This window comes from Apis dorsata, unplaced genomic scaffold (genome assembly GCF_000469605.1).
Source record: "Apis dorsata unplaced genomic scaffold, Apis dorsata 1.3 scaffold_1093, whole genome shotgun sequence".
Taxonomy (NCBI): Eukaryota; Metazoa; Arthropoda; class Insecta; order Hymenoptera; family Apidae; genus Apis; species Apis dorsata.
Genome location: NW_006264191.1, coordinates 62,885 through 76,341, shown reverse-complemented (window position 1 = coordinate 76,341; position 13,457 = coordinate 62,885). Strand labels below are relative to the sequence as shown.

Here is a 13,457-nt window from a genome sequence, read left to right as displayed (position 1 = left end):
TCTCTGGATAAACTATACTATGTTAAAATATTTAATTTTTAAAACAATTTAAATATTTTATTATTTTTAGATTCACTTTCAATGTTAAAATGATCTGATTAATTATAAACTTATTAAAATATCCTACTCTTTAAAAAGAATATCATATTAATGCAATTTCATTTTCATAATTTTATATTTAAAAATAGAAAATATATTTGTTGCTGAAATTATAACAAAAAAGAACAAACTAAAGGGAAAAACCAGTATAATTATAATGTTGATTCAGTGATTCATAATGATACTACCAGGAACCTATAATTATTGACCTTCTTCACTTCAGAGCACGTCTGACCTTGCTTCTTGTTCCACTTTGAACATTTTACTATTTAAATGAGTAATATTGCGACACGCTTTTTATACATAAATGAAGACATAATTATGATCGGAAGTAATTTACACTAAATTACTTGGCAATACATTCTATACTGTTTTATTATCACGGAAAGGATTATTGCTCCTTTGTTTGTAAAAGGTCGCATATTATTTTCGTTCCGAAAGAATGTACGAGTTAATGCGCTTCTCTAAAATATGCTGCAGGATATTCTCATTGTATATAAGGAAAACTTATTGAGTGAAAATTTTATTCTTCCAAGTGCTTTGAGTTAGAATATAAAAAATTATTTTTGATATTCGACCATGTTTCATATATTATACGCGGTTTTGTTTGTGGGTATTTTGAGAAATTGTATTCTGGCACAAGATACGATTACTTTTGACAGTATAACTACAACTATGTCGTCAAGTATGCAGAGAATTTAAAAAAAATTAACAAATTGAAATTGTTTTTTGTTATGTAAAATCATTTAAATAATTGAACATTGAACATTTTTTTAAAATTTCAATTTTTCTAAGTTATTAGAATTAAAAAATTAATTATATTTTATTATTATTCTAAAAATTTTTAAGATAAATTTTAAATTTGTTTTAATTTTAATTTTGAAATCTATTATAAAATAAAAAGAATTTATATTTTTAGTTAAATATCTTTCAAAATAGAATTTATTTTTTATTATAAAAATTATTATTTGATATAATATCTTAATGGAATTGATTTATTGTTTTATTATAGATATATTATATATATATAAAAAATATAAAATTAAATATTTTATCATAAATTTTTCCATCTTATATTTAAGATCAAAATACAACATCGTGTTGCGTTTTAAAGAATAACTGTCCATCTATCAATCCAGGAATCGATTTTCGAATTGTTAATACGGTAAATTATTTATTATTTAGTATAAGTTATTTATTTAACATTTTGTGATATTTAAATAAATTTTTAGGTAAATCGAAAGTTATGAATATTTAAAAAAATATTTTCAATTGTTTAAGGCTTCTAATTGTTCTGAAGGGCAAGTATATTGTTGTTCATCTAACTCACAAAACTTATTTGACACTACTTGCGGTATCAGAAAAATCTCGCCATCTTCACATCCTCAAGGTCAAGCCAGTTATGGTGCATATCCTTGGCAAGCTGCACTTTTAACAACTAACAATAATTATATTGGTTCTGGTGTACTTATTACATCAAATCATGTGTTAACTGTAGCTCACAAGGTGACATCTTATATGTAAGTAATTTAAATTTTTATTTTATTTGAATTTTATAAATTATTTTTATATATTTTTATATCTTATTTAATAAGTAGAATATAACATTTTAATCAAAAATATTTGTTTATAGAAATGGTGGACTTAAAGTAAGATTAGGAGAATGGGATGGCCAGTCTACTAATGAACCTTATCCATATCAAGATTATTCAATTAAAAAAATATCTATACATCCTGAATTTAATTCCCTTAATCTTCAAAATGATGTAGCAGTAATAACTTTGAATAATACTGTTCCGATTTCAAGCAGTCCTAATATTAACACTGCATGTTTTCCTACAGCAATACCTGCAGCTAATACAAAGTATATAAAAAATCATTTAATATTAATTTTTATTTAATTATTTAATATAATTTTATTTAATATAAATTCATATTTCTTTTTTTAAGATGTTGGGTGTCAGGCTGGGGAAAGAATGCATTTGGAACAAATGGCAAGTACCAAAGTATAATGAAAGAAGTAGAAGTACCTATTGTTGATCAATCAACTTGTGAAAATGATTTACGGAAAACTAGACTTGGACAATACTTTACACTAAATAAAAGTAGTTTTATATGTGCAGGAGGGGAGCAAGGAAAAGATGCATGCACAGTAAGTGATTAAAGTATTAAAACTTAATTTTAACAAATATTTCAGATATATTACATAATTTATATTATTAAATAAATATTATTTTAAAATTTATTATTTTAAGTTTCTTGAAAATAATATTTTTTAATCAAAATTTTTCTAGGGTGATGGAGGTTCACCATTAGTATGTCAAAATGGAAATGGACAATGGCAAGTGGTTGGAATAGTTACATGGGGTATTGGTTGTGCAACTAATAATGTTCCTGGTGTATATATAAATGTATATAATTATATTTCATGGATTAAACAACAAATAAATTAAAGTAAATAACTATATATTATATAAACTATATATAAATAACTATATATTACATAATATATATTTTTAGTTATATATTAAAGTAAATAACTATATAATAATTATATATAAATAACTATATTATACACATAATAAATTTGATTAATATTCAGTAATTTATTTAAAATATTGAATAATATATATAATGCAATTATATGTTTTATAAATCCGTGGATATACTTCCTCCTCACCGATTTTGATGACTTTGAAATATATTGTAAACATCATCTTGAGTAACTTTTTCTTCGACACATAATCGATGGTTAGCTTTTAGTTTTCGAATTATTCACAAAAACCTTTCATACTATATTATTAAAATATTGTTATTATATTATTATTATTATATTATTATTATAACTATTATATGTGTATCTGTGATTGTGTATCCTTCAGTAATAAAAATTAATAATAAAAAAAAAATTAAATAAAAGATGATAAGTTTTAAATCATTTTTTACTGAATTTATGTTATTTAGGTTAGATTACATAAGCAAAGTTAGATTATATAGCAACTTTATCAGAATAATCAAAATCAAAACAAAAATAATTTATTCATCTAATTGAATTTAGAAATTGAAGATATAATTTTTTGCTTATAGTTTATAGAAGAATATGTATAATGCGATGAGAAGTTGAATATTGACAACACATGCTGTCATGGATGCACATATATAACCAGAATTCAATGATACAGTAAGGCGAATCTTTTTATGTGTACGTGCAAAAAATTTATTAATATTTATTGAATTGTTAACATATCGGATAATTTTTAATAAGTTAGTTTCTTTTGTAAAATAAAATCATTTTAAATATATTATAATAATTAAAAAAATATGAATAATTTATAAACGTATATCGCTAAAATAATATCGCTAAAAACGATTCACATGTCAGCAAAATTTTCGTACGTATCATCTCTAGTACGCATACTATAAATTCGTCATACTGAATATTTTGATTATCAAAAGTTTTTCGTAAATAATTCGAAATTTTTAAATTAAAATTATATATAAAAAAAAATTGCTCAAAATATCTTTTACAACATATTTCAAGTTTAAAATCGATGAGAAAAGATTGTACCAATAAATTGATCATATATTTATATTTATATAAGCTTTAGAAAGATTTTTATTTTTTTAATATTTCGTAATACATTTATATATGTTATATATATACATATAATATACGTATATATAATATATATACATATATTATATATATACATTTATAAATATACTAATTTAAGTATGTATACATATTTGTATGAATTATTAAATATATTATTATTTATTGATTCATTTCTTTGAAAAAATAATAATATATTATTTAAAAATGAAATATAACATAATTAAGATAAATTTTTTTTGCAAAAAATTTTTTTTTTATATTCTGATTTTATTTTTCTAATAAAAATAACATTATAAAAATATATATTTCATTTTTATATATGCATTTAGAATATATGTGATGATATATCTATTTTATTTGTTATGCATATATCATACAGTATAACTGTTAAATATATTATTTTCAAAATTTCGAAACTGATTATTTGAAATATATCAAGATATATTTTATTTAATTAGATAAATTTCACATGAAAAATAAGCTTAATATATATTTTATAAATAAAACATTTCAATTTTTGAAATAGTTATTACTTTTATTGATGAATTTATTAAAAATCAAAGTAAAATTGAACTATTAACAATAACAAAAAAATAACAGATAAACTTAAATAAATTCTAAATAAAGGTCAATTCATGAAAACCGTAAAGTGCATTCTACGTAAATACGTAAATTATAGATAGAGAATAGAGGGCTTATCGTATTTGACATTTGTGGGAGGAAAAGTACTGATTGTTTACAATTTTCTAAAAACTTGGCAGTCCGGAGAAATACGTAAATGATAATGGATGCCAATGTAGATGATGACGGAACACATAGCGAATTAGGTATGTTTTTTTATATAGTTTATATTTAAACGTATTTAATTTTCCTTAATAAATTACAGGTTATGTGTCGAGTTTTTCACATATTGTTCTAAAATGAGGAAAATTATTCTTGTCAATTATTTATAAAATGTAAATTATATTTTTAAAATGTTAATAATTTTAAATATATGTTATTTTCGTACAATAATTTAATGTCATTGTATAATATTGTATTATTTCTATAAATCACTCTAGATTTTTTTGTTGATGATAAACATAAAAATATTTTTATAAAGGAATAAATTAAAAGAATAAAACATTTATTTTATAGAAAATCCAGAAAACAGACAAAGTAATGATGAGGATTATTCAGAAGAAAATACAGATGAAACATCTATATCTACTGAAAGTACTTTTGATTTGACTCTACCAACAACACATTCTGTAAGTTTTCAATACATATTTATATATTTATTATAATTATGTATTATTTATAATAAATAATTATAATAATTATTTTTTAATTTTAGAAAAATTTTATTTGAATTATATTTGAAATCTTATTATTGATAATAAATTTTTATATATTAAATTTTTTTTTAAAATTAAAAATTTTTATAGAATTGAATTTATTTAATAACATTTGATCATTTTAATAATATGTAAATATATTATTAGTATTTAGGACATAATTTGGAAGAACTTAGAGGAAGGACAATATTAGATGATGGACTTTACGTAAATTTGCCATTGTTAGTAAAACAATCTGTTATGTTATTTCCTGGACAAACATTACCAATGACAGTATTTGATGCACAAACCATTGATATGATAAGAACATGTATTGAAAATGATCGGACATTAGGTGTTGTTTGTTTGGGATATGATAAAATGGTACCAATAGGTACAACTGCAGAAATTTATGAATGTATGTATGATCCTGATCAAGGTTTTCGTTTAAAAGCTAAAGGTAGACAAAGATTTAAGATTTTGCGAGTTATAATTCAGGTAAGTTTTAAAATATATAATAATTTAAAATATAATATGCAAAATATATAATCTAAAAATTAAATATTAAGAATAATAATAAATTAATAAAATTTAAAATATAAGAAATAAGAATCTTGCTTTAATAAAACAATATTTTTTTAAATAGACTTTTTTTATCTTTATATAATCATTTCATTCTTATATATTTGAATATTATGCATTGTGATAATTTATTTATGTGTGTATTTATACATGTATTTTATGAAATTAAGATATAATATTATTTATAGTTATGATTATATATATAATAAATAACATTATAATTATATTTAATTATTATTAAAATATTTAATTCTAGGGATATGATAAAATATCAGCTCATGTACAAGTTTTACCAGAAATAACTCTTGGACCACCATTTTTGGATGAACGTTTAGCATCATTAGATCATTTACGAATACAACCAAAAAGTGAGGAAGATTTTAAAAAACAAGAAAGAGTAGAAAATTTAGATGCTATAGTAACTCCTTGGCCTGCTTGGGTATATCGGCAATACGATCCCTTAAGACTTTCATTAAAAATACGACAACGTTTACAATTTATTGAGAGTAGTATGTATTTTTTCTAGTATTTTAATTAATTTTTATATTATATTTATATTTAATATAAATTTTAAATAAAATTTCATAATTTTTTTATGATACATTATTTTAATTTAAAATTATTTAATACATTTTAGAAGGAAGTAATATACCAGAAGATCCTGCAGATTTATCATTTTGGGTTGCCCAAAATTTGTTATTAGATGACAATGAAAGAATCGTTTTATTAAATTACGATTGTGCAATTTCAAGGTTACAAAGAGAAATAAAATATTTAGTAGAAGTATGTATAATGAACATCTATTAAAACTTTATAAATATTTTTACAATTTTAGAAATAATAAATAATATTATTTTATAGGACAAAATATTTGTTTGTTCTAACTGCGATTCTTACATTGGAAGGCAATCACATATGTTTCCAATGAGTAAAGAAGGTCCACAAGGTACTTATTGTAACCCTTCTGGAATTATACATGAAACTGTAACTTTATATCATGCACAAGGCCTTGCGCTGAGTGATAATCCATCAATAAATTATACATGGTTCCCAGGGTAAAAATTATTTTTTTCATATATTTTTTAAATTAATATTTAAATTTTAATTTAATTCATTTTTATAGATATGCTTGGACTGTCGCAACGTGTAAAGATTGTGATAATCATATGGGATGGAAATTTACAGCAGTTCAGAATAATTTAAAACCTAAAGCATTTTGGGGTTTGTTACGTAAAAGTTTGAAAAGCAAAGAGAAGTGAGCAAACCAAAATTTAAATATATTATACCGAGAAATTCGGTGATTAGTTTGGAAAACCCAGTGCATATTTCCCATAGTTTTTTAGTATTATATGACTATGTGCAATTGTTTGTACTGCTTAGTTTTTGTGAGCTATCAATAACAATAATATTAATTTTTCTAATATAAAAAAAGACTACAAAACATACCAAAATCAGAATAATAAAAAAGTTATTTACTGTAAACATTGAATCGACTGAAGTATGGTATATGTAAATTTCGATATTTAAGAGTATATAGAAATTAATTTTAAAACTCCATGTGAAACAAAGATTGGTATAAAAATGTTTTAATATGTATACAATCTTATTTCACATCTATGTTAAACTTTAGAATTTGTAAATTGAATTGAATGGTTCGATCATATTAAAAAGATACATCAATTGTTATTTTTGCAAAAGCAGTTTATTCTGCTCAGTATGTTTTTTATGAGTATCTAGATAATATACAATTCATAACTTAAATTTTTTATGTAACTAGTCATTATGGGACATGTACATCTATCTTTAATATCAGTATAGTAATATAATAAGAATTTGTCAACGTACCTTGCTAAGAAATTCATAAATCAGAAGTTGCTGATGTTTAATAGTTTAATTAGATACAAATTTTTTATGAATTGTTTTCATTTAATATGATGATAGTGATAAAAATCGAAAAGAATGAAATAGTATTGGTTTTTCTTATTAATGTATAATATTCACGTTTTCCTTTTTATATCATTATTTGGAAAATGCATGTACAGTTCTAAAATGAGTTTAACATCATGTCATCATTATTATACTGAACTTCAATAATTATATACAAGTTATAAACAAAGATATAATACATGTTATTGGAATATGATATTTTGTTATTTGTACATCAGAATTTAATAAATGTGAATTTAACGTGAAACACTTAATTATTTACAAATTTTATGATTTATTATTATTTTAAAAAAAATATTTTAAATATATTTAAAAAAATTATTTATTGTATTTTAAAAATAAATAGACATATGTTGTAATAATAACAAAAATTTATATAAATATGGAAAAAAAAATTAAAGGTGAGTATATATAGGAAAGTAAAAAATTAATAAAAATGAATTTTTAAAGGAAAATGGCAGGTATGAATTAAAATGCTTTTCTTCAATAATTTCTTGCGCATGTCGTATATTTCTCGATTACCTTAATTCAATTAAATTTGTTATAATTATATCTTTATCTCAATCATTCTCTTGTATATGTATCATGTTTTCTTTAATCATTTTGAATTAGCAGATATGTTTAACAATCTGCCACAAAAATTTAATCATTCGACGATAACACTTTGTATTATAGTACTATCATTCAGATATATTTTTTTATATATCGTAATCGTTTCGTACGTATTCGAAATTCGGATACGTTGACTTATTTATATTCATCATTTCGACAGTTGCTCGTCGTTTCCTGAATCCTATGTATGTGCCTGAATACTATCGATTCTTCTGATTTCAATTCCTAAATCAATTTAATTGATTTAAAAATGCTGTTGAATGATTATATAAATGCGACGAAGTATATACTATAAATTATATATTTGTCTGGCATAAACTTTGACGATTGACTCTAAAGAACATCAAAGAATTTTTTACATTTAATTTTTTTTTAAAGCACCATAATATCATAGTTCGTTTTCTGTATATTTTTCATAATTTATTTTTACATATTGTATATTCGACATTTTATATTAATAAAACAAATAACTCTTAACTTTCTTGTATTTTTAAATTAAATAAGCATAAAAGAATATTTGCAAAATACTTGTCAGACTGATTAATGTTGATATTATACGATAATATTTATTAATTCAAAGATAAAATTAAAAGATCATAAATTACATGTTGATTGTGAATTTCAAGATGATAATCATGACTCAAATTTCAGGAACTAATTATTTTTAACTATGATTTTAAATTATAAATTCTTTTTGAAAAAAAGAAAAAAAAACAACAATTGATTTTCTTATGATTTTTTACATTTTAGTTTTTTTTATTAGCATATATCTATCTGCGCATTTTCACAATAATAATACATATTTATAATACATATATAACAGAAATCTTTTGTCTAGAACAGACAAATAGTAATATTCTGTTAAAAAATTTGTTCTAATGTTGCCAGTACATAAGCACTTTATAGTATAAATGTAATACGCCACTATATTTTAAATAAAAACACGCTTTAAGTGTCAATTGATTTTTCTTTTGTAACATAATTTCCTATTTGAAATTTAAAAAAAAAATTATAAGTACAAAAGAAAATAATTGTTTACGAATTTTTGTCATGTTAAATTTTTACTCGCGATATATATCATTTTGAAAATGTTATTTACACAAAAAAGCTTTCTTATGTTCGTTCGAATATAGTTTACTTGGGGGATCCGAGTAATATATACACAAAAATTTTAGTTTAGTATAATTATCATTGTAAGTTTCTTATTTAATGTGTTAATTATTAAATCATGATCATTGCCTTTGACACCTGTATCATCTCGATCTACATAAACTTAATCATAGTAAAATTGCCAGACTTGTAAATAGTTCAAATTTACTATAGGTTAAATATGAGAATATTATTGAGAACATATATAGGAGTATATTCGTCGCATATATTCGAAAGTATCCATTAAATTATATTCAGTATTTTTTGCAATACTCATTTTCAACGATAAATACTCATCTAATGAGAATAAAGTATCGGAATAAAATTAAATGAAAGATATAGACACGGGTCAGGAAAACGTACGTAACAGACTGTCGGTTTTTTGGGTCATTGTTGACTTTCATCTTGTCTCACATGGATGTTTTATCTGCCACTTGTATACTTCGCGTATTCATACTTATTTATAGATCTGTAATATATATATGTATATCTTATTATTATATTTAACAAAAATATAAAATTTGAATATTGCTAAAAATCTTACTTTCGATTTCTGATCCTGCAGAGATAAGTTTAGTGTGCGGCTGTGCAGTTGTGCTTGGTTGTTGATTACTCAATTGTCCTGTAGTTGCTGGTGCAGCAAAACCTGGTGGTGGCTGCATTGCCCAATGTTGAGTTGGTGCGTTCTGTTGTTCCTTATAAAATAAAAAGAATAACATTCTGTTATTCAGATAAAATATTTTGATACTTATATTTAACAAACTCACAATTTCTTATTTTAATCAAAATAAATTAATAAAAATAAATAAAATAAAATATAATATAATACAATAAAATAAAATATAATATAATATAATACAAAATAGAATACAATAAAAAATATACTATACATATACACAATAAAATATATTTGAATATATTTATTTAATAAAATATATTTTCGTAAAATATTTGAAAATATATCTGTAATCAATACCTGTTGCGCATTATGTGATACAGTATGTGTAGGATGAACATGTGGAAATTGCCATGTACTAGTAGTTTGGAATGGAAGAGGCCTAGAAGAACTAACAATAGCTGGATCAATCGAAGTCCAATCTGCAATAGGTCCGAAATTGTTCCATCCACCTTTTTGATGTAATGCTTGATGATGAAATTGTTGTTGTTGTTGTTGATTATTAATATCACACCAATCTTTAAGCGTATATACTGCATCTCCCGCACATTTACTAATACCTATTTTAAATATTAATGAAATTTCTAGTATTAGTCATAAAAATAATATAAATTATTCAATCATTAGTGATTATTCTTAATAAATTTAATTACAATATTAAAAAATACCTTGTGAATTCAAAAGGGGGTTTCCATTTGGAAGATAGGCATTTTGTTGTGGTGGTTGTGCTCCTGTAAACAGCACACTAGACGAATGACTCATGTATAATATTATATAGATTTTTTTACAAAGTCACAAGAATTCACTTTTATACTTGGATAACACTTTGCTCACCACAAATACATATTTATTGACACTAACTTACTATTTCCAATTTATATATATATAAAATTCACCTTTATTTTCTAAAGAGTCAAAAGACTTTGTCAATATTCAACAAATGAATAAAGTAAACATAAAATATGTTTATGATTACTATAAATTATTGTCAAAATTACGAAAATACTAACCCGAAAGAGCATTGTTCGTGGGAGCTGGTCGCGGTATGCCAAGACCAAAAGAATTCATGTGATTTGGTGTAGAACCAGGGAAACCTGGTGGTGGAAGGCGACTACGTTGTCCCAAGCTAGCAGCAGCCACAGTACTCTGAGGGGGAGTTTGCGTACCACTTTGTAATAAATTTTGTGGAAGACGAGACAGCAAGGAATGCGACTGTTGAATAACTTGTAAATTTTGTAGATGTTGAGCCTGTTGTTGTAAATGTGCTATATGGGCAACCTAAACAATAATTATAAAGAATATATAATATAAAAATGAAAATAATAAAATAGTTAATAATTTTTAATCATTAAATTATTAAATTTCTTATAATTCATAATTTTTTTACAATAAATTACCTGTGGAAAATGTTGTTGACCAAGATTTGCAATATTCTGTTGATGTTGTACCCTATTTTGTTCTTCTCTTTCTCTTTGTTGTTGTTGTTGAAACAACCTCTGTTGTTGAATTTGCATTTCGTTTTCCATAAGTTCTGCCAAAGCTTTCTGTGTTTCATGAAAAGGATCAAAACCTAAATCATCATCTGCCTTTAAATCTGAACCAGATTCTTTATGATTTCGAATTTCTTCCAAAGTAGCATGACCATTTTGTTTTATGTATTCACAATTCTCTTGATTTTGTTGTGCCTTAAAAAAATTATAGTTATTTATTACTAATATATTATTATATTTTATGTTATAATTTAAAATATTATATAATATATATATAATATTAATTTATTAATATTATATTCTTATTATTTATATTTTATACAATTTTATATATTATATGAATGTTATAGATAGATATTATGATAATTTAATATCTTAATAAATAATTATCTATGAATTACTTACCTGCATAGCAAGCCTTTGTTGTAATGAGTTTTGTTGAAAATCTGCCATAAATTTAGATGCAGGAGAATTAACAAGCAAACTTGATGTAAAAGTACCAGAAGGTTCTGATAAAGAAGTATATTGTAGATTAGTATAAACTTCTTCATCGACAAAACCTTCTGAATTGAATGTTACTCCTGGTGAACTAGAAGGACTGGATTTTTGTATAACATGATTTGTTTGTGTAGTTTCAGGTTGAAAACCAAAAGCTGTTTGCCAATCTTCACTAGACTGAACCATTCTTAATGAATCAGGAATAGAAGTTAAGCCTGTACTTGTCCAATTCAGATTTGGATTTGCTATATATTAAAAAAAAAATTAATTATAATTTTCTTCTTATAATACTTAATTTTAACTATTAATATTATTATAATTATTATAATTAATATTAACATAACATATATAGAGTTTAATTTCAATTTCTATAATAATTCAAGTTCACTTAAAAATAATATATAATAATAAATAATAATAATAATAATAAATAATAATAAAAAATAATAATAAATTCACAATATTAAAAAAATTACATATACTTGCCTGTTAAAGTAGGTGGCACTGTAGTAGTAGAAATTTTTTGGAAAGTATTTGAACTGAAGAAACTATTATTGTCCGTCTGAAAGATTGATCGATGATTGAATTGTATTTGAGACCCATTATGCAGTCCTGGTGGTGGCTGTTGATTGGCACCTTGTGATGAGTTTGTGCTAGCTGGAGAGGAACCTAAAGATGATATGCACAAATCTCTACACTACAAGATGCGATCAAATCATAATGGTGAAAATGCCAGAATAAACAGCTTTTAATACTATTCCTCTCTGCCACCATTAATGAATCTCAAAAATATATAAATATATGTCTAGAAAATTTTTATATTTAAATATATGATGAAAAATTATAAAAAATAGAAAAAAATTAATTGTATATAAAATAGAGTTTATTAAAATTTATTGTATATAAAAACAAAAATAATAAATAATTTTCTAGACATTTAGTATATACATGCTCAAATGATGCAACTTGTAAGAAGGATAAAGTCAAGTGTGTACAAAAACACAAAAAACAGTTACTATTTTTTTTCAAAGAATTCTCTTTATTTTGGCATATATCTATAACTATTTAAGTTCTATTCTACAGTTATGAGACAGCCATAATACTTGCATGTCATTAATATATTATACATTGCTCAAGAGATATCATTTCATATGTATGTATAACGTACAATGTTACAAGAGATAGGCACACATTTAGAATGATTTGTAATTTATTACAAAACTCTGCATGACATATTATAATATTAATTTAAATGATTTAAATATTGCACTCCTATATATAGCCTCTTATGAATTTGTCATAAATCAAGATTATAAACTATTCTATATTTCTTTAAATTATGAAAATATAATTAAAAAAAAAAAAAATATATAAAAATCTATACATTTATATATAATAATAATATATATATAATATGTAATTAATATATTGCATGTAATAAATGTATATTAATGAATATTATTTTATCAATA

At 22.9% G+C, this 13,457-nt stretch overlaps 3 protein-coding genes across 12 annotated transcripts in view; 2 read left to right on the top strand and 1 right to left on the bottom strand.

The window, feature by feature from the left end:
* The first annotated feature begins 296 nt into the window (after positions 1 to 296).
* LOC102681138 (phenoloxidase-activating factor 2-like) lies at positions 297 to 2,894 on the top strand. The gene is made up of 7 exons (XM_006624672.2): positions 297 to 784; positions 1,182 to 1,264; positions 1,381 to 1,619; positions 1,733 to 1,963; positions 2,050 to 2,251; positions 2,394 to 2,553; positions 2,763 to 2,894. Exons 1-6 carry the CDS (start codon positions 679 to 681, stop codon positions 2,550 to 2,552), a joined length of 1,020 nt encoding a protein of 339 aa, XP_006624735.1. The 5' UTR covers positions 297 to 678; the 3' UTR covers position 2,553; positions 2,763 to 2,894.
* Positions 2,895 to 4,323: 1,429 nt separating this feature from the next.
* LOC102681007 (protein cereblon) lies at positions 4,324 to 7,802 on the top strand. The gene is made up of 7 exons (XM_006624671.2): positions 4,324 to 4,542; positions 4,853 to 4,965; positions 5,200 to 5,529; positions 5,870 to 6,122; positions 6,251 to 6,396; positions 6,475 to 6,668; positions 6,737 to 7,802. Exons 1-7 carry the CDS (start codon positions 4,494 to 4,496, stop codon positions 6,870 to 6,872), a joined length of 1,221 nt encoding a protein of 406 aa, XP_006624734.1. The 5' UTR covers positions 4,324 to 4,493; the 3' UTR covers positions 6,873 to 7,802.
* Positions 7,803 to 8,904: 1,102 nt separating this feature from the next.
* LOC102680068 (alpha-protein kinase 1) overlaps positions 8,905 to 13,457 on the bottom strand; it is an 8,925-nt gene continuing 4,372 nt past the window's right edge. For all 10 annotated transcript variants that reach the window (XM_006624662.2, XM_006624668.2, XM_006624664.2 and 7 more), the window contains exons 9-16: positions 12,472 to 12,654; positions 11,893 to 12,230; positions 11,395 to 11,682; positions 11,008 to 11,275; positions 10,666 to 10,728; positions 10,298 to 10,557; positions 9,866 to 10,016; positions 8,905 to 9,790 (exon numbers count right to left, since the gene is read on the bottom strand). In XM_006624662.2, the coding sequence (XP_006624725.1) occupies positions 9,783 to 9,790; positions 9,866 to 10,016; positions 10,298 to 10,557; positions 10,666 to 10,728; positions 11,008 to 11,275; positions 11,395 to 11,682; positions 11,893 to 12,230; positions 12,472 to 12,654 (1,559 nt within the window). In that variant the 3' untranslated portion in view covers positions 8,905 to 9,782. The remainder of the gene's footprint in view (positions 9,791 to 9,865; positions 10,017 to 10,297; positions 10,558 to 10,665; positions 10,729 to 11,007; positions 11,276 to 11,394; positions 11,683 to 11,892; positions 12,231 to 12,471; positions 12,655 to 13,457) is intronic.